Source organism: Mus caroli, chromosome 7 (assembly GCF_900094665.2).
Source record: "Mus caroli chromosome 7, CAROLI_EIJ_v1.1, whole genome shotgun sequence".
In the NCBI taxonomy this organism is placed as follows: Eukaryota; Metazoa; Chordata; class Mammalia; order Rodentia; family Muridae; genus Mus; species Mus caroli.
Window position 1 is genome coordinate 127566800 of NC_034576.1, and position 27600 is coordinate 127594399.

The 27600-nt window shown below is 52.9% G+C and overlaps 1 protein-coding gene across 4 annotated transcripts; it reads left to right on the top strand.

Annotated features, from left to right (window-relative positions):
- On the top strand, positions 1 to 26068 carry Il4r (interleukin 4 receptor). 4 transcript variants are annotated; one of them, XM_021168696.2, is made up of 11 exons: positions 1 to 78; positions 12548 to 12732; positions 13759 to 13846; positions 15209 to 15350; positions 17032 to 17183; positions 17938 to 18089; positions 19441 to 19597; positions 20929 to 21028; positions 22764 to 22842; positions 23263 to 23312; positions 23645 to 26068. In XM_021168696.2, exons 3-11 carry the CDS (start codon positions 13777 to 13779, stop codon positions 25173 to 25175), a joined length of 2433 nt encoding a protein of 810 aa, XP_021024355.1. In that variant the 5' UTR covers positions 1 to 78; positions 12548 to 12732; positions 13759 to 13776; the 3' UTR covers positions 25176 to 26068. The 4 variants fall into 4 exon arrangements, with proteins under 4 accessions (XP_021024355.1, XP_021024357.1, XP_029335478.1 ...); XM_029479618.1 differs by lacking the exon at positions 1 to 78 and adding an exon at positions 6160 to 6709; XM_021168698.2 differs by lacking the exon at positions 12548 to 12732 and having other exon boundaries at positions 10 to 78.
- Positions 26069 to 27600: the final 1532 nt, after the last annotated feature.

Consider the following 27600-nt stretch of genomic DNA (forward strand, 5'->3'; position numbering starts at 1 on the left):
CACCAGGCGGCGTAGGAAGCGGGGCGAGGTCTTTCTCGCAGGAAAGCCCCGCGCAGCGCGTGGAGCCTGAACTCGCAGGTAGGAACGGGCGGTGGGGAAGCCTGGGGACCGGCCAGTGGTGGCTACAGAACTGATCTGGGCTGGAACCAGAACCCTCGGAACCTGGGGTGGGCATGGGGCTGCTGGGCTCCTCGCTCAGCCAGGGTCGGCTGCCTTCGGGCGCGGGTCAAGCAAGTGGACAACTCACATGCTAGAACTCAAGGAGCCTCGGCCGTCCGGTCCCCACAAAGACGTCCTAGGGATCTTTGTGTAGAAGCCCGGACTACCAGGCTCCTCCCAGGTTCCGGTTCAGTAACCCAGGAACCTTACTATTTATTGTGGCAAACTGGATGTTGTATAAGCCAGCTAGTCTGTGGTTCAGTCTGCCCCCAAGCCAGCACTCCTGGGTCCTACCCTTCTCCAGCCCTTTGGGAGGTGTGAGGCTCACTGTGGCCTTCCTTCTACAGGTGGTCTTTTGAGAGTCTGGGGGCATTTGCTGGGACATTTGTCCCATCCTAAAGTCTTATGGGGAAACTGAGACTTGAGAATATGTTTGGCCAGAAGAGAGTAATGGGATTCCACAGTCCTGGTAAGGCCTCTAGGAATCAGCCAGGGGAGTCATGACCGCTTAAGGGGACATTGAGGCAGAGACCGGAGGTGACCACTGTGTGTGTGTTCCCCCGCTCGTCTGGGCTCTGCTTGCTGTTTTAGGCTGTGCTCTCTGACTGAGGGATAGACACACAAGGCAGGGAGTGTAATGGGCAAGCAGGGCACGTCTTCCTTGGGCAGTGCAGCTCCTGAGTCAGTTTGGGGTGTGGGAGAACACTTTGGCAGGTCGAGAATCAGAGACAAGAGAAGCCATGCTGAACTGTGGGTATAGCATGGGCAAAAACTAGAAGGTGGGACGGCTCCGTGTGCCACCTAGCTGACATAAGAGGGGCTAGATATGTGGAAAGGGAGACAGCGCTGCAGGAGCCCCTGAATTCCTTGCTGTGAGGCTCAGGGAAGTCACAGGAAGGATTCTTAGTCCTGGCCCTGCTCCTGGATCTTCAGGGTAGGGATGGGAAACCCAAGTGAGTCGCCCAAATGACCACACACTGGTAATTGGGCAAGGTTGTGACCATCTGAGGATTTGCAGTATTTGGGCTGTGCTGGGGTCTTAATACAGCGCCATCCCAGACTGAGGAGGGCCAGGTGGCCAGGGAGACTGTCCCTGAGGCAGGCACAATGACTGCCACAATCGGGGATGAAAGAAGAGAATGCTTGCATTCACCCATGGCATGCCACACCCCACTTTTCTGCCTTTTGGGGCTGGGGCTGGGACCTAACTAGGGTACACACTCACACTTGGCATGTGTAGAAAGGAGCTTGTCACAGTCCCCATGGCATAGGAGGCCCACATGGCAACTGAGGCGTGGAGGTTGAAAGCCAGAGCTCCTGACCAAGCAAAGGCTTGATTTGTTCCTTGTGTGTTCTATGCTCAGTCTCTGTCGTAAGGTTCTTCCAACACTGGAGCCTTGTGGTGAGGGTCCATTGGGGCTCTATTCAAAGCTACACCTGGGGACGGCAGGCACAAAGGATTGTTAAGTGAAGAAATCTTTATGGTTACGTAACCCCAAGGATTCATTTGGCAAAATGAGAATACTGACCACCAGGGATGTGTGCAGTGACCTTGCTAGGGGTCCTTCATCAGAGACTGACAGAGGCAGGGGCACCACCGTGAGTGTGCCTGCCGTGACAGGACACTGTTGGGTATTCCTCAGGTTGAGCCTCTGAGACCAGCCTAGCTGTGTATGGCTGGATTCCCAGCTTCATGAGGCTTACTTGGGTGGGCACAGACTCACGGTGACCCAGATTCAGACACCCAGCATGGATCAGAGTCCGTTGTTCTGTTTCTCAGAGCCAGAGGCAGGGAATGGGGCTAGAACTGAAGATGGGGGGCAGGAGGTCAGATCTGTGTTTGGATCTGTGTGATCTCAAGAAAATCACTCCACATCCCCACACCTTCCGTTTGTCAGAGGTATCTGGGATGAAAATGTTCATGAAATGGCTTTTCTAAACCATTGCTCATGGACAGGCAAGGCAGTTGATTGTCTCCTCCCACTTAGGATGGCATTGCTTTTCCAAGCTGCCCCTAGCGCTTCTTGGCTCTGAGGGATGTGGAGCGCCAGGTGCTGTATCAGGGGGTGTTGAGAGATGAGGTGTTTGACAGAGTCCTTGCAGTTCGGACTCCCTTAGAGGAAGAGACTCTCACACCAGATTCACAGCCATCCTCCACTGTCCCGAAGAGTAGCCAGGGGTCATGCTGTAGACCACCCTTGCTGCTGGTTGAAGGGTGATGCCAACCCTGATGGGTCATGCGTCGCATCCCATACAGTGAGGTAAGATAGTGTATCTAACCTTCTGGGGTCTCACAGGCACTACTGGTCAGCGACAGGACCAGGCAGGGGAGGAACAAAGGTCAGCAGGAGCCTCTTGGGGTGATGACACAGGGCTCCCCACAGCCTGCGTGCCCAGTCTCTTGAGCACAGTCTTTCTAAGAAGCGCTGATATCAAGCAGTTCTAAGTGCTGCCACCAGTGACTCACACTGCCTCTGGGGCCCACTGCCTCTTGGAGATGGCAAAGCTTAAAGTTGGGGGCCCAGCTGAGGGACTTCAGTTTCATGAGGTTAGTGGGAAGGTGGGGGGCTCTGGGATTGAGGACCTCCAGTCCCCAGAAGTAGTTATAGAATGAAGGGCAATACTCATGTGTGTTGGGCGCCAACCAATAGGCCGGAGTCAAAACCCTGAGTGACACAGCAGTAAAGACTCCCCCTCCCCCTCAGGAAGTCCTGAGGGGGAGGTGACTCCAAGGACTTAGCCTTGGAGTTGAGACCCCAAGTAGAGAGAGCAGATACAAAGGCTCTGGGCAGGGAACAGGCTCCTTGTGTTTTACCCACATCAAGGAAGCAGTGGGGTTGGTTGGGACTGAGGGAGCAGGAAGGGGCAGGAGTAGAAGTCAGGGGTGGGGGTGGGGGCTGACACCTGTATTATCTTAGTTTGTTTAAGCCCTGGGAGGCAAGGGCTGTAAGACACTCAAGTTTTCTGGATGAAGTGACATAGAAGTTCAGTCACTTATTTAGGGTCACATGTCAAGCCTCCCATCTTCACCACTGGTTATAAAGAATGAAATTAGGTCACACGGTGAGCTACCACAAGGTCACCTCTTTACTTGATTGTGCTCTGCCCAGTAACCAGGACTTCCCATGCAGTCAGTTTGCAGGTTACTGTTAGGTGAACCCCTTCCTCGCAGTTCCAGAGAGTAAGGAAGGTCTGAAGGGAGGAGAGGAGGGTCAAGTACATAAGGACCCAAGCGTTGGTTGGGTTGAGCTCCTGTCCCCAAGGAAGAAAACAGACTAGTGTAGAGACCAGCCACGTGACACTCTGACACCACTCACCCATGAGCCCACATGCTTCATTTCTGCCCAAGCTCCCCGACTGAAGAGGAATGTTTAAAAGAACCAGAGTGTCTTGGTTGGATCCGGGAAGCATTGTTCACAGGTCCATTTTGGAGAACTTGGGCTGCCTGAGGTTTCCTGGAGTAGCCAGAGGGGTGTCTGCCTTTTTAAAAGAGGAAGTGAGACCATGGGAGGAGGAGAGCAAGGGCCACGGCTCTCAACCACAGAGCCCCAGTCTCTTGCCCACTTGCCTCTGGGAAAACAAGGTCCTACTGTGTGCTCACTCTGGGGATGATCTCTGAGACTGGCTTTCCAGGGACCTCAAGCTCCTGGCTTTAGTTCAGCCCCCTAGGAGGTACTGACTGTCCCTCCACTCTAGTCTTCCAATTCAGGCTATTCAGCTACAGTTATTCTAGGCATCCCCTCTACCTTTAGTGGCTTCTGAGTTCAGTCTGTCTTCAGACTTGACTTGATTGGGGTCCTGTTAGAACTGAAGGAGACTTTCACACCTCCTTGTATCATTCTGGAGTGCATCGTATCTCATGCCTTTCGTAGTCGTAGTTTGTGAGAGCCTTTGGCAGTGGTTGATCTGAAGCCTGCCGTCTCTCTCTTCAGTGTGTCTTCCCATCTGAAATGTCTTGGTTGGGGTTACAGTTGTTTTCAGTCGTTCTTGTTTTCCAGTGTACTTTTGGCTAAGTCTGAGCTGGCCATTGATCTGTCACTGCCAGAGATTTGCTCATTTCTTGTGTCTGCTGCAGGAGCTTTTGGAAGTGGTATGTGGTTTTGAAGGGTTTTGAGGTGGGTGGAATTTTCTGTTATCTCTGTTGCTGGATTCTAACTCTGGCTGTTCAGGCTGTTGTGGTAGGCACATGTGGCTTCTATCTCAGTGGTAGAAAATTTATTGCCCTTTCAAAAAGAGTTTAACAATTGTTTTGGTTTTCCTGGATGTTTGTTCTGATGTATTTGAAAGGTGTGTGTGTGTGTGTGTATGCAAACATGCATGTGCAAATCCACCTTGTATGCACAGTCAGGCTTATCCCCCAGAGTTTAATCTCTCTACCTGGCCTGACTTGGGGATCCTCTGTCTCTGCTCTCCTCGTGTTGGGATTATGGGTGGGTTACTACATCCACCCAGCCTTCACATGGGTCCTGGGGCCCAAACTTTAGTCCTCATGTTTGCATCTCAAGCACCAATGATATATGCAGTTAAAGTTCACCACATATACCTGTAATCCTAGAACTTGGTAGGCTGAGGCAGGAGGAGCCTGAGTTCAAGGCCAATATGGATGATGTAGCAAATAAGCCTGTGTTTTTAAAACGTGTGTTTTCTATTGAGAGAAAATTCAGCTGTCGGTGTGAGCCCTCTAACTCACCAGCTGCTTTCTGTTTGTGTGGGCTCTGCCCCACCCCCACACAGACACCCCGACTCAACGCTCTCCTTTGGTGTCTCTGGGTCTTGTCCTAGATTTTGAAGCCGAGTAGTGAGACGCACAGCCAGCAGGCACAACAGACTTTGGCTGTCACCTCCCCTCCCTCTATGTGAATCCACCTGAGTTCCTCCCTGTCACACTTGAACTGCCCTATTCTCTGCCAGTCACACTTGCTTTTCCCCTGGTGACTTCGTGGCAGTTTGCTTCCAGCAGACTAGCACTGCATTCTGCTCAGGAACCAGGATTCTGAGCATGTTGCTTTGCTGGTCATACAGTGGGCTACGGCTTGCCCTGCCTGCCTGTGGTGGGGATGTAGCTCTGTGGTAGAGCACTTGCCTCCAGTGTGTGCTAATAGGCCTGGGTTGGGTCCCTAGCGTTATAGGAAAGTAAATGCGATACTGAAGAAGTCAGGCATTGCAGGCGTCATACATGTGTCCCTCCTCAGGCGTAAGCTTCTTGGCTGGTATTGCAGGCAGTGAGGCTGACACAGGCCAAGGCCCGATAGTGGGAAAGCACCTGGCCAGATTGAATGTTATGAGACAGCATATGACTCCAGTCTGGCTGCCTCCTCCTGTGTGGATATGAGACATGGACCCTGAGGGACCTTCCGTGGAGAATTAGCACAGAACTAGCAAAGCTCAGCGAGTGGGAGGGAAAGGGCTGGTGAGACTGTGGAAGGTAGACTGATGTGGGAGTGGACTCGCCCAGGGCGGTGGAGCAGCAGTGGTGAGGAGGTCTGAGCTGGGGAAGGAGAATGGGAAGTGAAGGAGACAGTGTAGGTGACCCAGCAAGCTGGTCTGCCCAAGGTGTACGTGGGGACCTGGGTGACAGGGGAATGTAGGCTGACAAGGACAACTGTTTGGCTCTTCATCTGTCCATCGTGGAAGATGGTAGTGAGGGCTGTAGACATTCTAGAATCTTCTCTGGCTCCTTGATGAACAGGTGAGGAAGCATCTCCAACCCACCTCCCATCCCATCACCATGGTACCCAGTATTGGGCCGTGGTAGTAGCCATAGGAACAAAGAGGATGGACTTTCCCCGGTGGGGCCAGTTCTGGAGTGGGGACCCCTTCTGCTGTTCTTTTCCTCTTTCTGGGGTCTCCTAGCATCTCAGGTCTGTTCCTACCCACTGGATACCAGCTAATGATGGCATCCACGTGGGGACCACAAGCTTAATTTAATTATTTATTAGTTATTTCTTTATTGTCGGGCATAAAGTCAGGCACAGGCTAGGCAAGGCTGTTTACAGATGGATAGAGCCTACTGCTGTTCTCAGCAGGCAGTCTCTTAGGTCAGCATTGGGAGCCTGGGATTCTCAGGCATGGTGGGGTGACTGTGGAGTGTAAGAGGCCTGTGTAAATGCTTGAGGGACCTAGGCGACACTAAAGGGACTTAGGGACCCCACAGGCCAAGCACCTTGCTCTGTGGGCTTTGTAGGCTGACCTTCCTGGAGAATCATGTGTTGTTTTTCATTTTGCCCATTTCTATGATATAACTCTAACCGTGGGGTTTAGGCTGGCCTTGAACTCTTGTCTCAGGCTGGCCTCATGGCTAGCTTCAGGGCACCCCCACCCCAATGGCCTTTTTGTCAGCTCCCTGCAAACAAAACCCTGGCTAGTAATGCAGCCTGCACCTCCACAGCAGGCCACCCCATCTCCCCAGAACATGGTCCTGACTGCTCACCCTGAGATTCATGCCCCATCCTAGGCTGTGTGCCGTGGAATTGGAGATCCCGTGCTTCTAAGCCCATGTTTCACAGTGGGAAGGAAGCTTGAACCCCTGAGACTTATTCCTGCTGTCATGGTAACTATCCTTGTGTATCCTTGTGGTTTTGGTGGGTTTTTTTTTTTTTTATCTTAGACTTTTCTCAGTGGATAGAAGCAAGCCTTTCTCACTGCTCTGTGAACCCTATCCCAGACCATGGTCCGTTTCCTTGTTTTCTTGGAACTGCCCACTGAGACAAGGAAATCTGTTCCCACTTCCCAGAGAAGGAAATTGCATTTTGAGAGGAGGACCTCAGCCTGCAGGTCTTGGGCTATCGAGGTGGTGCTGCACTTTTTCCAAGAGTCGTGACCTATATCTTAGGTACTCTGGGGTCCCTGCCCACTTGGGAGGCCCTCACTGCCAAGGCTCACAACAATACAGGGTCGAGACAACAGGAAGAAAGTAGATGAGTGCCCCTTGCCCTCACTACATTTGTCTGCAGCTGGCACCCAGTGTTGCCTGCTGTGGGTGTCAGGGAGGGGCAGAAAGTCCCAGTCACCACTAGACAAGTTTCCTGTTGAAGGCTATGAAGACAATGGAAGAGTCTGAACCTTGGTTCAACCACTCCCTGAACCTCTCTGCCAGGCCTCAGACCAAGAATTACACAATCCAAGGCCTGGGTTCAGATCTCAGCCACAGCAGTCACCAACTCACTGTGCATCTTTAGTCGGGTTCAGAACCTCTCTGGGCCAGGTTGCTCCATCTCTAAAATGGGGCTGATACACCTATATTGACAATCTTCTCCATTGGTGTCAGGGTTCAGGGGGTCCCTAAGAAGGAGGGAAGCTGTCCCCATCTCTTGAGAGGTGGGAGAACTGGGTACATGCAGAAACGATGGTGCTGGCTCCTGCAGATCTCTGGCAGGAGCCTGGTGGAGTCCAGTCCACACTAGATAGTATTTAATTAGTGTTCAGGAGCCTTGCATCCTGATTCTGGAACAGTAAGTAATGACCACAGTGATGCTTGATCACAGCTCGCTGGCCTCTGCCCAGAGCCTTACTGTAGGACAGAGACAGAAAGTTCTAGGAGAGGACGGGGCATCATGCATCAACGTGTCTCCATGGAAACCCTTCATCCCCACTTCAGATGTCCAGACAAGGTGATGCAGCGGTGATGCAGCGGTCGTCCTGGCTGCTGTGGGCTGCCGTGCAACAGGGCCAGTGTAGCACAGAGGTACCACCGGAGTTCACGAGGAAAGGGCTATGCAGGGATAATCAGCCAGAGTGGGTGTTGAGAGGAGCTGGACCTGGATGCTCTCTTGGGCTTCCAGAATTTTCCCTAGGCTGGGCTTCAGGGATCCCATGGAACTACCTGAAGGCCTCCCTGAGGGCACTGCGGCCTTGTGTGTTCTCAAGTGTCAAGTAACACTTGCATTTGGTAACTTTGTCTCCACGATGGTTTTCCTTTTCAGGGGCTTGGAGCCCTGGCCCACAAAGGGAGCCCAGGATACCCCTGTCCCTTCTGAAGAGGCTCTAGGCATCGCACAGCCTCCTGGGCTTTAGCCTCTCTCTCAAGCAAGCTCAACTGTCTCCAAGCCACTAGAACATCGCCCCTGGGGCCTTGGAATAGTGTCCACAGTTCATGCCATTCCTGTGGCTCTTCAGTGGCAGGGTGCCTGAGGACACTCATCTCTGCACCAGACATCAGGTCTGCAGAGCCCTGCTCTTTCTCCAGTTCCAACAGGGCCTGCTTCTTCCACTTCTTTAGAGTCCTCAGTGGCTCCCTATTGCCCCCAGACAGCCCCAGTCTCTCCAGACTGGTAGATGGTGCTGCCACCTGGACCTGCCAACCTCTCTGTTATTGCCAACCACACCCGCATCTCAGCCCAGCCAAGCACTCAGCTGCAGACAGGAAGCATGCCAGGCCCTCCCTACTGCCTAGTGGGTCAGTCCCCTTCCCTCCTGGCCTCCTTGAGAGTTTTCAGACTGCATCACGGGCGTGGAATTGTGCTGCCTTCACAGAGAGCTGACTTGGCTCACAGCAATCTGCCTGCTTCTGCTTCTGAGGCTGGGGCCGAAGCCCTGTGCCACCACAGCCAGCCTTTGTGTTAGTGATTCCCGATGGGGAGGGCCTCAATCCTTTGTCCCCCATTCTCCCTTTACTCTAGTGTGAGCAAGCCTTGGAGCCTTTTGCTGGCCCTGTGCAGTGGCCTGCTACCTGGTCTGACATTCATCTCTGACTCCTAGATCCTACACAGCATCAGCCGGCTATAGCATCATCCCTAAAATCTCATGTTGACTTCAAACTCTCCAGTATCTTCTTGTCTCCCTCGGGCACTTGTTAAAAGAATCAAGGCGTGTAGCCAGCTGGTGGTGCGTGTCTGTAGCCCCTCAAGAGTGAGACAGAGGATCCCAATTTTAAGCCTTGCCTGGGTTACAAAATGAACTTCAAAGCCAGACTCAGTCATGTAGTAAGGCCCTGTCTCAAAACAATGCATACACACATCCACGTGACTGGGCCTTAGCTGAGATTGCTTGCTTAGCATGCACCGGACCTTGGGCTCAGCCCCCTGTACTAGAGAAAAAAAAGAGCAAGAAAGGATGTGAACAGAAGTATTTACAGCTGTGAGAGGTGGCACACAGTAGGTGCTTTGAAGTACTTGTGACAAGAAAGGGTGCACAGGAAGGCAGGGGACATCTATGGGCTTCTCGCTCCACTATAGGAGTAGGCTGTGCCAGCCCTTCCCTGGCCTGCCCTGCCTCCCTATCTGAGCTGGGGCTGTTGACGTGGCCACCATTTCTGGAAACCCCAGTGGCTGCTGCCTAAGAGCAATGTGTCCTTGGCTCCCAGCCAGCCCAGCCCAGCTGTCTTGAAGTCGGAAGGAAGTTGCAGGCCTACTTAGGCTGGAATCTAGGGTCCATCGATTCAGAAGTGACCACACCCTGTTGACCCTTGACCTTTCTCCCTCTGCACGTACAGCTTGTCATATTTCCATTTGCCCTGTGTTTAGAGAGCATTTCAAGAAGCAGCACAGTGGTCAAGTCCACAGATTATTGGGTCCCATCCTAGCCCTGGGACCACAGCAGGCATCCTTCCAATTCTGTGCTTCAGTGTCCTTGTCTGTGGAAAGGTGCCTGCCTCGTAGGGCATCTGCGAGTTAAGCCAGGGTAGCAGTTGCTGTCACGTACAGCTGTGTAGGCAGAGGCTCGGCCAAAGGTCCGTGCTTAGATTGTTGAATTTGTTCTTGGCTAATTTTCACCGCTCACCCTGTAACAGATGGTTACTGAACACCCACTCCATAATATACCAGGCCGTGTTCTGGGCACTAGGGACAAAGTAATGATGAGGGCAGACACGAACCTGGCTTCTTAAGGCTAAGGCTCATGAGAACAGACCCTTAGCTCTGGTGACAAATGCATGATTTAAATGACCAGTGCCTTCTTCAGGGAGGCATTAAGAGTCTCACTGTGTTATGCTGGCTGGCCTTGAATGTAGAATCCCCCTGCCTCCACCCCCGAGATGCTGGGATTAAGGGCATTTACCGCCATGCTTGGGCACAGGTTATCACTTACACTTCCATTTCTTAAACCAGGAGCGTCCTAAGGGGTTCCATGTCTTCCTTCTGTCCCAACTTCTTTGTTAAACCATTCGTACACTTTGCTTCTTTTTCTCAAAGCAGTGGCACACGGGCTTGTAGGATCTTTGTGTATTAACACTAGTAGCCATTTGTATGTTGGTTGCTTCTTCTGGTCTTCTTGTTTTTATTCTTTCCCTTTGCATGGCTGGGGATGGAACTTAGGGCCCTAAGTTCCAGCAAGAGCTTTACCATCGAGCCATGTCCTCAGCCCCGTTCTTTGTTCTTTTCCTAGTGTCTCTCTCTCTCCGCCACCAGTGCTGGAGCCAGAGACATTTTTGTTTAGCTCCTGAGTCAGGGTGGAGGCTGTGCCCAGCTGAGGCAGGGGTGATTGCTCTGGTAACAGGACCAGGAGAACCCTCAGCCCATGATGAGGGCCAGATGTGGCTCACTGGAGTGTTTTGGGGCTGTCAATGAGAAGGGAGATGGTGCCCTGGAGGCTTGTGGGGCCTCGGGAGGGTGAGTGGAGTCCCAGAGGCGACATCACAGGGGACTTGGAATTTGTTTGTTTTTTCTTTCTCTTTCAATTTAATTTTATTTCCAAATAATTGAGGACTTAACTCAGTTTTAAAAACAATAGAGAAATAGAGAGGACTCCCTCAGCTCCAGGGAGGAGATTTCCACCCAGCTCCTCCCCACTGCTGCCCCCACCTCCCTGTACCAGACATGGACTGAGTCCTTATAACTATGTAGCAAGTGCTTTCCCCACTGAGCAGTCTCCTTAGTTCCTCCCTGTGTTGCTTTCTTACACATTTGTAGAGAGTTACGGGCAGGATACTGGCCCTATTGGTTCTCAGGTCACTCCTGGCATCTCCATTTCCTTAGAGACTTGCTCATATCTAGGCTTCAGGCATGTGGGACACAGTAGAGACCAAGGACATCCCTCAGCAAAGGAGCCCGTGTGACCCCTTCACCAGCAGTCTTGGGCCTCCTGCCTACCCTCATGGCCCAAGCACCCATTTCTAACATATGATTTTAAGAGCAGTGTGTACAGAGTCCCTTAACACCCCCCTGTTGCAGGTGCCTGGACATGATTCTGTTAGCTAAGCTGCTCTGAGGAGCCGGAGGTACGTGGCCCCGGGTGGAGCTGGTGTGGTCTGGCTGGTTGAGGGAAGTGATGGTACCTGGCCTCGTTCCTCTTGTAGGAATGACTCCAGCCAGTGTGTGGAGGGTGGCCCAGTCCACATCAGCTGCCCAAGACATCTTGCAGCTCCAGAATGAGTTTTCAAAACTGAGCCTATTAAAGACCCTTGATGGATGTCATTCCCTATAGGAGGGGCCTTTGCTACTGTGTCCACACCTGGGGGTCAGAGGACCCCTAAAATGGAATGGAAAACAAAGTGTCTCTGCCTTGCTCACCAGGGCTTGCACCCATGCTCACATGAGTCCGTGACCCTTCAGACAGTAAGGATTTGGGCTTCTAGAAGTCAGGGGCTCCATCATGAGAACAAATTCAAATCCCAGGGCCACCTATACAGCTGTGCAACCTCCGGCAAGTCACTCAACCTCCCTGTGCCTTTGTCCCTTCATCTGAAGATGAGGGAACTGACTGTACCTCCTTGATAAAGCTGGGTTAAGTGGTGGGAAGGGAAAGAGGGGGAGATGATAAGAAGAAAACTTAGCATGGAGTTAATAGCAGTGCCAGTGAGGATTGCCAGAGGGCAGAAGTCCTCCGGGACATCAGGCCACCAGAATGTTCTCCAAGAGATGCCAGGTTCCACTTGGGTGCTGTCACCCCCTGGTCCTGGGGCTTGGATTCTGTTAATAGGACCATGAAGACCATCACTGTTCCTAAACAATTGCTCTGCCATCAGCCACCTCTTCCTTCCTTCCTTCCTTCCTTCCTTCCTTCCTTCCTTCCTTCCTTCCTTCCTCCCTCCCTCCCTCCCTCCCTCCCTCCCTNNCTNTCTNTCTTTCTTTCTTTCTTTCTTTCTTTCTTTCTTTCTTTCTTTCTTTCTTTCTTTCTTTCTAGTATAGAATAGAGTTTATTAAGGGCATGGGGAAGGAAGATAAGAAGGTAGTAGAGGCAGATAGAGAGAGAGAAGAGAAGTAGAGGGGTAGAGGCTGGCCATGAGCACGTGAAGAGAGAGGGGGAAGGGAATGGGGAGGGGGGAAGGAGGGAGGGGACAGAGTGGGGGCAAGAAGGCAAGAAACCAAGAGAGAAACAAGAGGGCAAGAGGCTCGAAGCCCTTTATTGGCCTTCCCACAGCTTAGCCAGGCTTCAGTGCGTCACACAGGCTGTTGACATTTGAAGTTGACAGGTACAAGGGTTATTTTCATGGCTCATTTTATTTCATTGTTAGGTTCTGGCTGGACTTCTCGAAGCTGAGGATAAGCAGAGGGACCTGGCTTCTGATTTTAGATCTGCGTGCTTGCTGGTTCTGGGGCCTGCTGGTCTTGTTCCTGTAACCTAGGACTCGGGGTTTGAACGTGCTTTTCTTTTGAAGTTGCTGGAGAGGGAGCCCAGGACCTTGTGCCAGTGAGCCAGGTATTCTGACACTGCAGGATTGTTGATGGCATGAGACACTGGTGGCTGGAACTGGATGCATGTATGACTAGGTGTCCACCTTGGGCATTACTTCCTCTCTGCAGCTCTGCCAGGCCCAGCCTGACAGACAGGTCCACGCAGCAGAAGGAGGCAGAACTCCAGAGACGGAAGAACCCAGCTGTAGGCACACAGCTGCTCAGGGGCAAAATGGGTCTGGGACTGACCCATTTAGATACAGCCTCCAGATAATGAGGGGAGGGGGGACTGAGGACTGACCCACTGCAGGGGGGGGTCACTGAGGACTGACCCATTGCTGCAGGGGGGGTACTGGGGTCTGACCCATTGCTGCAACAGTCACTGGGGATTGACCCACTGCTTCGGGGTGGGTCACTGAGGACTGACCCATTGCTGCAGGGGGGTACTGGGGTCTGACCCATTGCTGCAATGGTCACTGGGGATTGACCCACTGCTTCGGGGTGGGGCACTGAGGACTGACCCATTGCTTTGGGGGGGCACTTGGGACTGACCCATTGCTGCAGAGGTCACTGGGGACTGACCCACTGCTGTTCATAGAGTGGCACACAGCTCCCCGTTTGCAGGGCTTCTCTCTCTCCCATCCTCCCTCCCAGTTTCTTTTCTTCTGCTTTGAGCCTCTTCCTCCCGAATGCTGGGGGGTTGGAACCCAGTACCTGGAACATACCAGGCAAGCCTGCTGAATTTGTGTGTTCATTTATGCTTCCAGAACCTCTAAGATGGGGCTGTCAGTGGATGGCCACTTAGCAGACAGGGAAACTGAGGCCCTGGGTACAGCTTGCTCAGGTTCACAGCTGGTACGGGAGGGAGCCAGGATTTGAACTTGAGAAAGTTATGAATGTATGCCACAGCTCTCCTGGGTCAGGCGAATAGAGGTATGCTCTCGTGCTCTGTGTGCAGAGGGCACAGAGACATGGGGGAGGGAGGCCATGCCACAAATGAAGTGGACCCCGCAGACCCCGGATCAGCATCTGCCCACTCTTCTTTCTGCAGGCACCTTTTGTGTCCCCAATGGGGCGGCTTTGCAACAAGTTCCTGACCTCTGTGGGCTGTCTGATTTTGCTGTTGGTGACTGGATCTGGTAAGTCACTCATTCATTCATCAACCACTAATGACATGTCAAGGTCCTGCAGTCCTCACGGAATAGAACAAAGCCCTTGTGGGAATTGGAGGGGAGGGGTGCGGAAGCCGCTGATGACAAGTCACCATGACTAAGTTATTTTCATTGACACTAATTCAAATTGGAAATTGGGGCTGTCCGGGAATTGAGTAGAAAATAATTTGAGTTATATAACAAAGGTTATCAAAAGATGGTGGGAAAACGCAGCTCAGGACTAAGTAAGGGAGGCTTGGGGGACGGGGTGGAGAGGGAGAGGGCATTGCGCTTTAAAGCAGGGTGCACAGGGACAGTGGTGTCTGCGGTGTGTTCTTGGTGAGGCCCCCAGGGAGGGCCTGCCTGGCATGGGTTGGGAGGACGGGTCAAAGGGTCACTGAGTCAGAAGACCTTGCAGAGAGTCTGATCAGAGGAATTGAGTGAAGGCCAGGGTCGCTCAGAGATCTGGAAAGAGAAAGAGTTTCTAGATCAATCTAGAAGGTCAGCATGAAGACACGTGGGAATTGACTAGAAGGTTTCTCATCCATGTGGCCAGGTGTGGCTTACACCTGTCAGCCTAGCACTTGGGAGACTGAGGCAGGAGGATTGTGAGTTTGAGACCAACCTGGGCTACATACTGAGTCTGAGGCCTCCCTGAGGTAACTATGGAGATTCTGTAAAAAAACAAATGGACACACAAATTCTACCCCAAGCCCAGACAAGGGCGGATTATTCTGTATGACAGGAAAGCCCAGGAGGTTCAGGAGGTTAGAATTTTGTTTGCTGTATGAATACTTCCTGCATGGTGGACCACACCCGCTGGCATGTGTATTGTGACTTTGTCTGGACAGTGGCCATGTAGGGCTTGGGTCAAAAGGCTCTTGAGGGCCCCACAGTCACTGGCTGTTACACACACACACACACACACACACACACACACACACACACACACCACATCTGAATTCCTGGCAGGGAGCTAATGGGTAAGTGTCTGTCCCCTCCTACTTCCCTCTTTCCTGCTCTTCCATTGGCTGAGCCTCTTGGGTACCAAAGGGTCAGAGCCTGAGCCTGAGCCTGAGCCATACAGATTGCAGGGTCAATCTCTTGCCTCAGTGGGGAAGTGGGGTAGGGAAGGAGATATGGGAGTTGGGGGTGGTGGACAACACTATAGGACACCACCCCTTCCTCCCTGTGCTTTAACGTGGTACTTCTGAGGGAGAGTGGCACCTAGGTAGGTGTGTGCGTGTGCAGGCATGTGTGTCATGATCCTGATGCACTAGCCTCGCTCTAACCTTAGTGGTGGGAGCCCCTGGCCATGACACCACTGATCTGTCCATTCTGTCTCTGCAGGGAGCATCAAGGTCCTGGGTGAGCCCACCTGCTTCTCTGACTACATCCGCACTTCCACGTGTGAGTGGTTCCTGGATAGCACTGTGGACTGCAGTTCTCAGCTCCGCCTGCACTACAGGCTGATGAACTTCGAGTTCTCTGAGTAAGTGGGGTAGGGAGGTAGCACCCCAAGGTCTGTCCAGGCCTTTGCTATTCCAGGTGAACGCCAGTCTATGTTGTGCTGTATGCTTGTGGCAGCTTACTGAGTGGTGTCTGAGGCGGAGCCAGGTCTGGGATAATGTATCCAGTGAGATACTATGAGATACTACAGTTGAGCAGAACTTGGAGCTTGGTGGTGCAGATGGTGAGGTAGGAGGATCATGAGTTCAAGGCCTACCTGGGCAATTTAATGAGATTCTGTCTCAAAACAAAAAAGTGAAAGGCCTGCGGGTGCAGCTCAGTGGTGGAGTGTTTGTCTGATGGATGACCCTGCGTTCTGTTACCAGCCCTCCAACCCCTCACCACCCCCACCCCCAGGATACGGAGGACACTCTAAGACTCTGGATCACTGTCCCTGTGTCCTATGGTTTCAATGTTGGACTGGATCAGCATTTCTCTAACTTTTGCACCTAAAGTTATCCAGGGCTAGAGCTACATCCTGTCTCAAAGAAATCACAAATACAGTTGGCAAGATGACTCAGACAATAAAGGCATGTATCTGAGGGCTTGAGTTTAATCCTCAGGATCCACGTGTTAGACAGGGAGAACCATGCGACCATTTGACCGGTGACCCCTGAGCATGCTCAACCATGAGACAAGACTGTGTGGAATTTGTGGTGAAGGTGCCAGGTTGGCGTCCAGGGGTTGCTCTGGGGCATTCCCTGGCATCTAGGTGCTCTGTGAGTACTGTGCCTAGGGCAAAACCAAGTCTGCAGATCCAGTGCTCAGGAGCATCCGGAGATGTACAGACACTGCCCTAATGCCTGTGGGGTGGTCCTCCATCCTCCTATTGCCTCAAGACAAGTGAGCAGGGCTTTTGCACATTGGCACAGACCAGGCACTGACAAATTGTGGACCTCAAGTCAATTGGCCACTACTTGTTGTGTGTGTGTGTGTGTGTGTGTGTGTGTGTTGTTTTGTTTTTTGAGATAAGGTCTCTCTACGTAGCCCTGGTTGTCTTGGAACATGCTATGTAGACCAGACTGGGCTCACACTCACAGAGATCTGCCTACCTCTGCCTGTACTGGAATAAAAGATGTGCCCAACCACAGCAGGCAGACTACCGCTTTTATGAATAACATTTTATTAGCATACACCATTGCATTCATTTATGTCTTGTCTATGGCTGCTTTGGAGCTACATCCGCAGTTTGTTGTAGACAGAAACTATATTTTCTTCAAAGCCTTCAGCTTCCTATCTGGCATTTTATAGAAATGGAGCTTTGGCCCTTGGTGTTGTCTGTGAGATGTGGGTGGCCTGTCTAAGTGGTCCTTTGGCAAAATTATATCCTGATGTGTACAGGGCAGGAGCCTGTGGGGGAAGTGTGCTAGGGCTTATCACAGTCCCCTGTAAACCAAGGGATGCTGGGACACCATGAATTACTTAATGCTCGATCCTGGGGTGAACTAAGTCATGGGTCTGAGAACCACAGCCAGAATGGCAGTGTCCAGAATGAAGTAGGCAAGGTCTGTGGCCAGCGAGATGCTAACCAAGTCATTTCCTCTCGTGGTCCTGATTGCTTTGGTCTTCCTGTCAGGTTGGGGGTAACCTGGGAAGTTGTGGGGGTACCAGGGGAGTCGGTAACTATGGGTAGTGGTTCTGTAACAGAGTTTCTATGTCTGCAGAAACCTCACATGCATCCCGAGGAACAGCGCCAGCACCGTGTGTGTGTGCCACATGGAAATGAATAGGCCGGTCCGATCAGACAGATACCAGATGGAACTGTGGGCTGAGCACAGACAGCTGTGGCAGGGCTCCTTCAGTCCCAGTGGTAATGGTAAGACCTGTCTGGGTGCTCCAGTGCGGGAGGTGGGGTACACACTGACTGCAGGTCAGCTGCTGGTTTGTCATATGCCCTTACTCTACCTGGAGTCCCTGCACTGGTCTCTACCACAAACTTGCTCCACATAGCTTTGTTTTGTGTTTTTGTTTGTTTGTTTGTATTCTTGAGGACGGAACCCAGGACTCCCCAGATGCTAGGCAAATGCTCTACCACTGAGCCAAATCTCAATGCAAGTGTAGTAATAACAGGAATTGAAAGCAAGAATTTGCTGCTCTGTGACCAAGGGCAAATCGCATTCCTCATCTGAACATCAGTTTCCAAAAGAAACGGATTATTCTTATTTTGTAGATCAGAGAAGGCAAGCAGTTTGCCTCAGGTCACGAAGCTTCTCAGTGCCAGAGGCAGAATTGAAGACCACATATCTGAGACAAGAGCTCATGGTTTTCGGTCTGTGGTTAGAACTGCTGCTCAGGCCACTGGGCACCTACAAGATACTAGAATTAACCCATGAATGAGTTTAAAGTCATTGTCACACTGACCTTAACATACACTCTGCTGTCATGGTCTCATGGGTATGATTGCCTCAGAAGTGATGAGCCTGGTGAGTCGGCACACTCCTGGAATCCCAGCATTCAGGAGTCTAGGAAGGAGGGTCAGGTGTTCAAGGAGGTGAAGTTGTTAATAGGGACATCAAAGCAAAACAGATCTCAGGGATCAAGCCCCTCACCCAGGCATCCTTCCTCCCCAGTGAAGCCCCTAGCTCCAGACAACCTCACACTCCACACCAATGTGTCCGACGAATGGCTGCTGACCTGGAATAACCTGTACCCATCGAACTACTTAGTGTTCAAAGACATCATCTCCATGGTCAACATCTCCAGAGAGGACAACCCTGCAGAAGTGAGTTTGCGCCACAGATCCCTGCCCTTGCCTGGGCACAGGCTGGGAAGGATGCTCCGTCTTTGGAGTAGGGTGCTTGGGAGGGGGTATAGTGAACTAGAAAGCTTACTCTCGGCCAGGCTCTGCCCCAGGCATGTCCGTCCCCTTCCTGGCCCTGAATTTGCAGTGTGTAGTTGTGTTGGCCAGTGTTCTGTAGCTTAGATAAAGTGCCGAGAAAAATCAGCAGTAGGAGGAAATGTCTGCTTAAATGCCTGGTTTCCTAGAGATCATCAGTCTGTGGTCTTATGGCCCCATTACTCTGGGCGTGGTGTTGAGGCCAAGCATTGTGGCAGAAGCGTGGTGGAGCAGAGCTGCTCAGCTCATGGTGGCCAGGAAGCAGACACAGACAGACAGACACACAGACACACACGAGCATATGTCCACTTTCGCAATATTCCCTGAGAACATTCCCCTGACTCCCTGCCCACACACTAGGTTCCGCCATTTCACAGTAGCTCCACTCTAGGAAGCAGGCCTTTACCACATGGACCTGAGGGAACAGTCTGAATCCAGACCACAGCCTCAGGAAGAAGACGCATCCCTGCCATCTTAACTCAGAAAGGGGGCTTTTGGGCCACACCTGCTTCCCAGCCAAGGACACATGAGACAGGTAGCAGAGTAGTCACTTCAGACTGGGCTCACTCTTGGTCACATTTGCTATTGTGTGTTGTTCATGGCGACCCGTCGTAAGTGCATAGATAGGAGTAGAGTTGAGCTGGGTTTAGTGGCCCATGCCTATAATCACAGCTCTCAAGAGATTGAGGCAGGGGGATGGGAAGTTCTTGACTAGCCTGGGTTACATAGACCCTTTCAAACAACAACAATAACAAACAAAATCCTTCTACCTTCCTTCCCCCCGCCCCCAAAAATAATTTCTACACAGCAGGTGTCATCAGATAGACGAAGGCAGGTGCCGATAGTGGCTGCCTGGTCCCTGCTTTAGAAACAGGCAGAGGTCATTTCCTGCTATGCTTGTCTTCCTCCCCCTCCTTCCTAGCATTCCCTCTGCTGGGGTGACCGGAAACCAGAGTGACCCCTCTGAGGTCACTTACTCAATCTCACACAGCGTAGTCTTACTTTATGATATGTTCAAACCCAGCTTAACCCACTTGTCCAGATAATAGTTGCTACCAGTCATTGGAGAAGTCAGGGGAGGGCTGACAACCTCCATCTCACTCTCCCCTTAGCAGTGGCAGGGATGTGGGAATGATCCCATTTCCAGCACTGAGGGAGTACCCAGGGCAGCAGCCAGGCTGGGAACCGACACACGTGCCTGCCAGCTCTGTATTCATATGTCCCTGTCTTCCTTCAGTTCATAGTCTATAATGTGACCTACAAGGAACCCAGGCTGAGCTTCCCGATCAACATCCTGACGTCAGGAGTCTACTATACGGCGCGTGTGAGGGTCAGATTCCAGAAACTCACTGGCACTTGGAGTGAGTGGAGTCCTAGCATCACGTGGTACAACCGTGAGTATCAGGGTCTTAGGCTGTGAGGATCTCTACAGCCGTGTATATTCTCTGATCAGAAATTCCCTCTGGCTGACCTCGGCGTTTTCGGTTCTAGGATGCCTCTAACTATACATCCCTGTGGCTGTGGTGTGGTGATCCGAGGGCTGCACTAACACACAGACCCACGATTTCTGTGGTTGTCACTGTTCAGGGCCACAGACTGACTGAGTCTTCTTTCTATACAGCATGCAGTAGCTGGATAGTCAGGACTGGGAAAGGTTATGTGAGGTTGACTCGGTGGTACCGCTGAGGAGGAGAAGGGCTTGTCCAGAGCAGGCGTGATGTACAGCGCACATTGTTTTTTTCAGCAAGTAATGAAAATCTGTGACTGAGTGACCTTGGGGGCTGCAGTGGTGAGGAGAGCTCACGGGAATCCTGGAGCAGTGTAGCTGGCGTGTCAAAAGCAGAAACGCAGGAGATGGGTCAGTGCCATGAGGCCCGGAGTTTAAATCCCCAGAGCCCACGTAAAAGCCTTGCGCAGTAGCACACATACGTAATCCTGATGGAGCAATTAGGAGAAGCTGGTGGCCGGCTAGCCTGTGCAGACGGTGAAAACAGAGCATCTGAAGCAGTGTGAAAGGCTAGGTGGACACACACACACACAGAAACGGATTACACTCGCGCGTGTGTGTGTGTGTGTCTCACACATGCCCTTGCTCCTCAGATCCTGACATACGCCATCTCGAACAAAAGATTAAAAATCGATTAAAACACACACATGAAAACAAAGAAACCAGTTAGCTCCAGATAAAAGCAAATGCCAGGAAGGAAAGGAGGCAGAGGGCAGGGGTGGAGGAGCGGGTGGGAGAGGATGACGTCAGAGAAATCTCAGTGGCCGTGAACAAGGAAGAGATTCCAGTGCTTGCATTGAATGTGTGATCTTTTAAACCACGCGGCCCTCTTAGCCTGTGAGAAAAGCCCATTTCTAGCCCTGCTGAACAGAGGAGAACCCCAGGGGAGCAACCAACTGGCCTTGGGTCACTCAGCAAGGACCTAGTAGAGGCTGGCTTTGAACTCGAGTCCTCCAGGGCACTTGACCTCTGAGCTTTGGGAAAACAAGCAAGGCAGCTTCACGCTGTTGTGATCTGGACTTGGATCAGGGCCAGTGAGGACAGTGACAGGGATGGGTGTGATAAGGACTTGGTGTGTAAGGGGGAGAGTTGGGGAGACAGGTGGGAGGGCTATCTGTAGCCAGGTAACCAAGGGTCCTAGGGGAACTCCCAGTGTGGACGCGGACTGCACATGACACAGGGCGGCCTCCCCGTTCATGACTGTTTTTCTCCTTGCAGACTTCCAGCTGCCCCTGATACAGCGCCTCCCACTGGGGGTCACCATCTCCTGCCTCTGCATCCCGTTGTTTTGCCTGTTCTGTTACTTCAGCGTTACCAAGTGAGTTCCTGCTTTGGCTGGTGTCTCTGGCTGGCCCTTCAGCAGTGCTCTCAGAGGTCACAGTCACTGTGCTGGCTGAGAAAAGCCTGGAAGTCTGCCGCAAAGGGCAGGGCAGGGCAGCCTGTGGCTGGAGGCTTCTCCACAGTGGCTGTGCTCTGGAGTAAAGAGAGCCAGGTTGGGGGGCAGTAATGGCGGCTGCTCTGGAGAGGAGCTGGCTTGGGGCTAGGGAGGGGTTGTTTGGGACATAGAGGAGATGGTAGCTCTGTCCCTCTCAATGCCCATGGTATGGTCCCGGCACTGGGTGTGTGGTAGGAGCAGATGCTGTGAATATGGTAGGGTTTGAGTGAGACCCGGCAGTGGCGCTTGCTGGCAGGTGGCTGGTCAGCTACCTGGACTCCTCTGTGGGCTCAGAGTGACCATGAGAACAAGACCTCCAGAGGAATCTGGGCAGAGCCGGTAGAGGGGGAAGATTCACTTCTGGTGAGTTCTACCTTGGAGTCTCAGACCCAGAGCCATGTTCTTTGAGAAGTGAGATTAGAAATCACTTCGAATCAGGGCTGTGCAGGTACCCGGTACCCGCCGCCTGGCTAAGTGCCGGAAATGCCAGAGCCTCTCCTCTCCTCTCCGTGGCTTGCCACTCATAACCTCGTCAGTCACCCGGGGCTAGGCACTGCTGTTCTGATGCAGAGTTTCTCTGTGTCCTGTTGCCCTTCCCTTCTTCCATGTGATGCCCCTGCACCCCGCAGCCTGCAGTTCTCAAAGGCACATGGCATGTTCTTCCATGGAGTCTTAGCCATGTCCCCACCCTAAACGTTCTGCCCCTTCACCTTTTCTGGGCTGTTCCCTGCAACCCCCAACCCTGCTTCTCTCTCCTACCTTCCTCTCTTATACATTGTGGTCTTCTTGTTTGTTTTTTAATTGTTTTGGAACCCAGGGTCTTACACATGCCACCCTATCTCTGAGCTCCACTCTAGCCTCCTGCTTACTTTTGCTTGGAGACAGGGTCTTGCCAAGTTACCTACGCTGGTCTCCAACTCTCCTCAGCTCAGGAAGGCCTGGCACTTTGACCCTTCCTGCCCTGTCTCCTGAGTGGCAGGGATGATTTCCGGTCACCAACCCTGGCTGTGGTTTTTGCTCATCAGCACTTGTGGTGGTGAATGAGTGTCACATGATCATGCCTGCATTTGCTTCTTGTTTCTCTTGAAGGCGACCCACAGGGGCTTCTCCACTGGCTGTTTTTCTGGCTTAGTCCCTGTGGTCCTAGTACCGTGATGCTCAGAAAATACTATGGGAAGATGGAAGAGTGAAAGCCATAGGGGCCAGTCAGCCCAGGAGGAAAGGAAATACCTGCTTCCGCATGGCCCCTGACCTCTCAAGCCTGTTAAAGCCAGCATGGTCAAATGATCCTCCTGCTCCTAAGAAGGGACTTTTGAGGGAGCAGGATCCTTGCTGTATAGCTTGAGGCTTTGCTTGTGCCCGGGGGCCAGGGCAGCCTCCTCAGAGACTGCCATAGTGTGGATCTGTCAAGCAGCCCTGCCAGCATCAGGCTCTTCCTGGGCTCCTCTCCCCATTCAGAATGGTGGTGGTGATGGACGGTTAGGTCCAAGATTGTTGCATATCCAAAATGAGATCAGTGTGGCCTTCGTGCCCTGGGAGGAGTGACAGCCAGGACACTTGGAAGAGCACCTTGGCCACTGTACATTCAGAGACCAACCTACTTCCTTTCCACCCTCAGGATTAAGAAGGTATGGTGGGACCAGATTCCCACCCCAGCACGCAGTCCCTTGGTGGCCATCATCATTCAGGATGCACAGGTAAGAGGGTACAGGTGTTGCACAGTGTGACTCCCAGCCATGGGTAGGGTGGGTGGGTGCGAGGAGCAAATGGCCAGGGGTAAGCAGTGTAGTGCACGGGTGGTAACAAAGCCCATGCCCACATCTGTGTGGGCTTGGTATTATTTCTGCCATGTTCTGCTAGTCACAGTGAAGTCCTGTGGCCAGATCAGAGAGTCAAAGATGGCACTGGCAAGCTGGAGCGTCTGAGGGCATTTGCTATCTCTGATGCCCTTTCACTGGTGTGGGGCGGGGGCAGGGAGGGCAGAGGCTGAGACTCCCAGAGCTCTGTGGGGCCTGTGTGGGTCTCAGCTCTCTAGGCATGGTTGCTGTCTGTGAAAACACTGAGTAACTGGGTTGTGCTGGCACCCCCCACCCCCACTGATTGGCTGTCTATTTTAGGTGCCCCTCTGGGATAAGCAGACCCGAAGCCAGGAGTCAACCAAGTACCCGTATGTATCTGAACTTGAACTTGGGTCATAGTTTTTGTGGGTTTGTGTGAGAATGTGATAGTTATTCGGCTAGTGGCAATCAATTCCCCTTCCCTGCCCCCCCCCCCCACACAATTGCCTTCTCTCTTCCTGGCCCCAAGGAGGGAAAAGGGGGCAATCATGGGTGGCTGAGTCTCCATTCTGCAGCAAGAACAGGCTAAGTGTTGATTTTAAAAGTCAGAACCAGGTCTATAACACCCCAATATCAATACAGGGGGATTCTGTGTGGGATTCTAAAGGATGAATAGTTTTTTAAATGTGGCAAAACTTAACCCTCAGCTTGACCTCTGCAGGCACTGGAAAACTTGTCTAGACAAGCTGCTGCCCTGCTTGCTGAAGCACAGAGTCAAGAAGAAGGCAGAATTCCCGAAGGCTGCCCCAACCAAGTCTCTCCAGAGTCCTGGAAAGGCAGGCTGGTGTCCCATGGAGGTCAGCAGGACCGTCCTCTGGCCAGAGAATGTTAGTGTCAGTGCGGTGCACTGTATGGAGTTGTTTGAGGCCCCAGTACAGAGTGTGGAGGAGGAAGAATGTGAGACGGTCAAAGAGGACCTGAGCACGTCACCTGAGAACAGCGGAGGCTGCGGCTTCCAGGAGAGCCAGGCAGACATCATGGCTCGGCTCACTGAGAACCTGTTTTCTGACTTGTTGGAGGCTGAGAATGGGGGCCTTGGCCAGTCAGCCTTGGCGGAGTCATGCTCCCCTCTGCCTTCAGGATGTGGGCAGGCTTCTGTGTCCTGGGCCTGCTTCCCCATGGGGCCCAGTGAGGAGGCCACATGCCAGGTCACAGAGCAGCCTTCACACCCAGGCCCTCTTTCAGGCAGCCCAGCCCAGAGTGCACCTACTCTGGCTTGCACGCAGGTCCCACTTGTCCTTGCAGACAATCCTGCCTACCGGAGTTTTAGTGACTGCTGTAGCCCGGCCCCAAATCCTGGAGAGCTGGCTCCAGAGCAGCAGCAGGCTGATCATCTGGAAGAAGAGGACCCTCCAAGCCCGGCTGACCCCCATTCTTCAGGGCCACCAATGCAGCCAGTGGAGAGCTGGGAGCAGATCCTTCACATGAGTGTCCTGCAGCATGGGGCAGCTGCTGGCTCCACCCCAGCCCCTGCCAGTGGCTACCGGGAGTTTGTGCAGGCAGTGAAGCAGGGTGCCGCCCAGGATCCTGGGGTGCCTGGTATCAGGCCTTCTGGAGACCCCGGTTACAAGGCCTTCTCGAGCCTGCTCAGCAGCAATGGCATCCACACGGACACAGCAGCAGCGGGGACTGACGGTGGGCATGGAGGCTACAAGCCCTTCAAGAATCCTGTTCCTAACCAGTCCCCTAGCTCCGTGCCCTTATTTACTTTCGGACTAGACACGGAGCTGTCACCCAGTCCTCTGAACTCAGACCCACCCAAAAGCCCTCCAGAATGCCTTGGCCTAGAGCTGGGGCTCAAAGGAGGTGACTGGCTGAAGGCCCCTCCTCCTGCAGATCAGGTGCCCAAGCCCTTTGGGGATGACCTGGGCTTTGGTATTGTGTACTCGTCCCTCACCTGCCACTTGTGTGGCCACCTGAAGCAACACCACAGCCAGGAGGAAGGTGGCCAGAGTCCCATCGTTGCTAGCCCTGGCTGTGGCTGCTGCTACGATGACAGATCACCATCCCTGGGGAGCCTCTCGGGGGCCTTGGAAAGCTGTCCTGAGGGAATGCCACCAGAAGCCAACCTCATGTCAGCACCCAAGACACCCTCAAACTTGTCAGGGGAGGGCAAGGGCCCTGGTCACTCTCTTGTTCCCAGCCAGACGACCGAGGTGCCTGTGGGCACCCTGGGCATTGCTGTTTCTTAGGTGAGTGAGTGTGCTGTTGTTGCCGAGGTCTGTGCTGAGGCCAGGGTTCCTCCAAGCCAGGGAAGTACTTCCTGGGAGACAGCCCAGCTGGCAGGTTTCCCAGAAATCCAGAGAATGGTGAATTGAAGATGTAAACTTGGCCTGACCCTGGACACTCGGAGCCTGGCTGTCTCCTCTTCCACTGGCCTGGGCTCTCCTCCCTCCCAAGGGATGCAGGGGCTCACTGTGCTTGGTCCCACAGCAGTGCTGACATTCCTAAGTCCTGGGCTTTCCTAGCTGATGTTGTCCTACCTACTCAGTCCCATTTTGTCCCCCGAATAGACCTGTCACTCAAGGCTCTCAGCGGTCCTGCCATAGCTGCTGGATGCTCCCAGCTGGAAGCTGGGCCTAGAAACTCACAGATGGCCTGGCAGTGGCATGGGAGGCCCTAAAAATTAGTGGAAATTTTGAGAGAGGGCAGGTATTGCCCCACAGAGGCCATTCATTGAACAGCCAGGACTGGGACTAAAGGCAGAGCCTGCTGTCCTCCGCTCAGTTGTAGAAAGCAACAAGGACACAAACTTGATTGCCCAAAGTCACTGCCAGTTACCCACATATGACCAGAAGCCAGGACTCCTGGGATGTGGAAGATAAACAAACACAGCTGCCGGGTGGCAGGGCCCAACGGGCACGATAACTGGCAGTCAAGGCGATACCACGAGGGAACTGTGGGGCTGGTTCCGGTTGGTGGTCAGGTGGTAGGGATGGCAGATGGCAGGCTTCGGTCTGACCGTGTTCTGGAAGATGGGACCGGGCTCAGCACTGTCTGCTCACGTCCCCACTGTTGTGACACCTAGTCAGGAGGACAGGACAGGTCACATGGAGCTTTATGTCAATAAAGAGTCTTTATCTTGTCAGGTTTCCTTTACTACGCACACGCCGAGCCCACAGTGCACGACAGCTGAAATGTGCAGGCAGGGGCTTGGGGGAGTGGGGAGACAAGGCCCCAGCAGTTGGTTTAAGGGAATGACTTGGGAATGGGGCAGAGCTGTGACTACTCCATCCCTCATCCTTACCTTCCTGCTACCACAGCTTGTGCCCATGTGTGCCTGCTCAGGGGAGGGGTCCTCCTCTGTCCCTCTCCTGTAGGCAGAGTGCTAGAGGTGTTGGATGCTCCTTAGCACGCAGAGGGCGTGACACTGGCTGCTAAGTGTTGCTGAATGTGGCAAGGCATTAACATCAGTAGGCCCCACATCTTAGGCAGGGGATTTGGGGTGTGGCAACCTGCCAGGCCAGCAGAGAACTTGAATATGATGTTCAGAAGGAAAGACAGAGACAGGTCACTTAGGGAGGCTTGAAGGAGGCCACTTTTGAGATGAGCCCGTGGTATCTGCAAAAAGCCTGGAAGAACTCAGAACTTGCAGCAGATGGCTCATGTCTGAAGTTTGAAGCACAGGGATCTGGTGTGGTCACAGCATCAGAGATAAGGGCCCTGGCATGATGGGGACTGGTGTGCAGTTGGATACTGGTGTCCTGCCTTAGTTCTGCCTCCTGAGAGGTGGTCCAGTAGAAGCCAGCCTCAGACTTTCACATCTCAGAACAGTCTTTTCAAAGACAAGGTCTCAGTGTGGCTCAGACGGGCCTCTAGAGTCACTCGGTCTCCTGAGTGCTGGGATCACAGGTGTGTGCTACTACACCCAGCTTCCCAGAACAGTCTTACCACAGCCCCGAAGCAGGGGAGGAGAGGAAACGGAGCCATCCAAGATCTACCTCCTGTGGGCATCCCTCCTGCCTGGCCGAAGGAGAAGTCTGGGTTTAAAATCCCCATTGCTCAGATTTGTATCCTGGAGGGAAGTGACTCCCACAGGAATGAGCTGACTGTCCCAGGAAACTCTTCCCACTGTGCCTTTAGAACTTCCTCTGTAAAGTACCTCCCTTCAGCTGGGCATGGTGGTGCCTGTCTTTAACAGTGGTTGAGAGCCAGGGAGTTTGAGGCTAGCCTAGGCTTTGACAGTGAGATCCTGTTCAATAAACGCGGCTTCCCAGTCCGGCACTTGACCTTCAAGCTCTGACCTCTGGATTAGCCCAGGATTTCTTCACTGGTCCTCTGCCTTCCACCCCCTTCCACAGCCTGCACCTGCTCCCATCATTTGCAACCCAGGAAGCTGCTAAGATCTATGTGGTAGCCCTGGCTCCATTACCACCCTCTGCCCATCTCCTGGGTGACTGAGGGAACTTAGGGGCCAGAGTGAAAGGGCCTGAGGCACTTGGGATTCCCTGCCCTGCTGTTACCTTGCCTCCTGTCTACCATCATTAACATAGGAGGTGCCAGCCTGTGCCGTCCTGGCTCCCATACTCACTACCTAAGGCTCCCTGTCGGGAATTCCAGCCCTCACTAGTCCCATCTCTTCATTCTATTCAAGCACTTATCAAACAACTTCTCTCT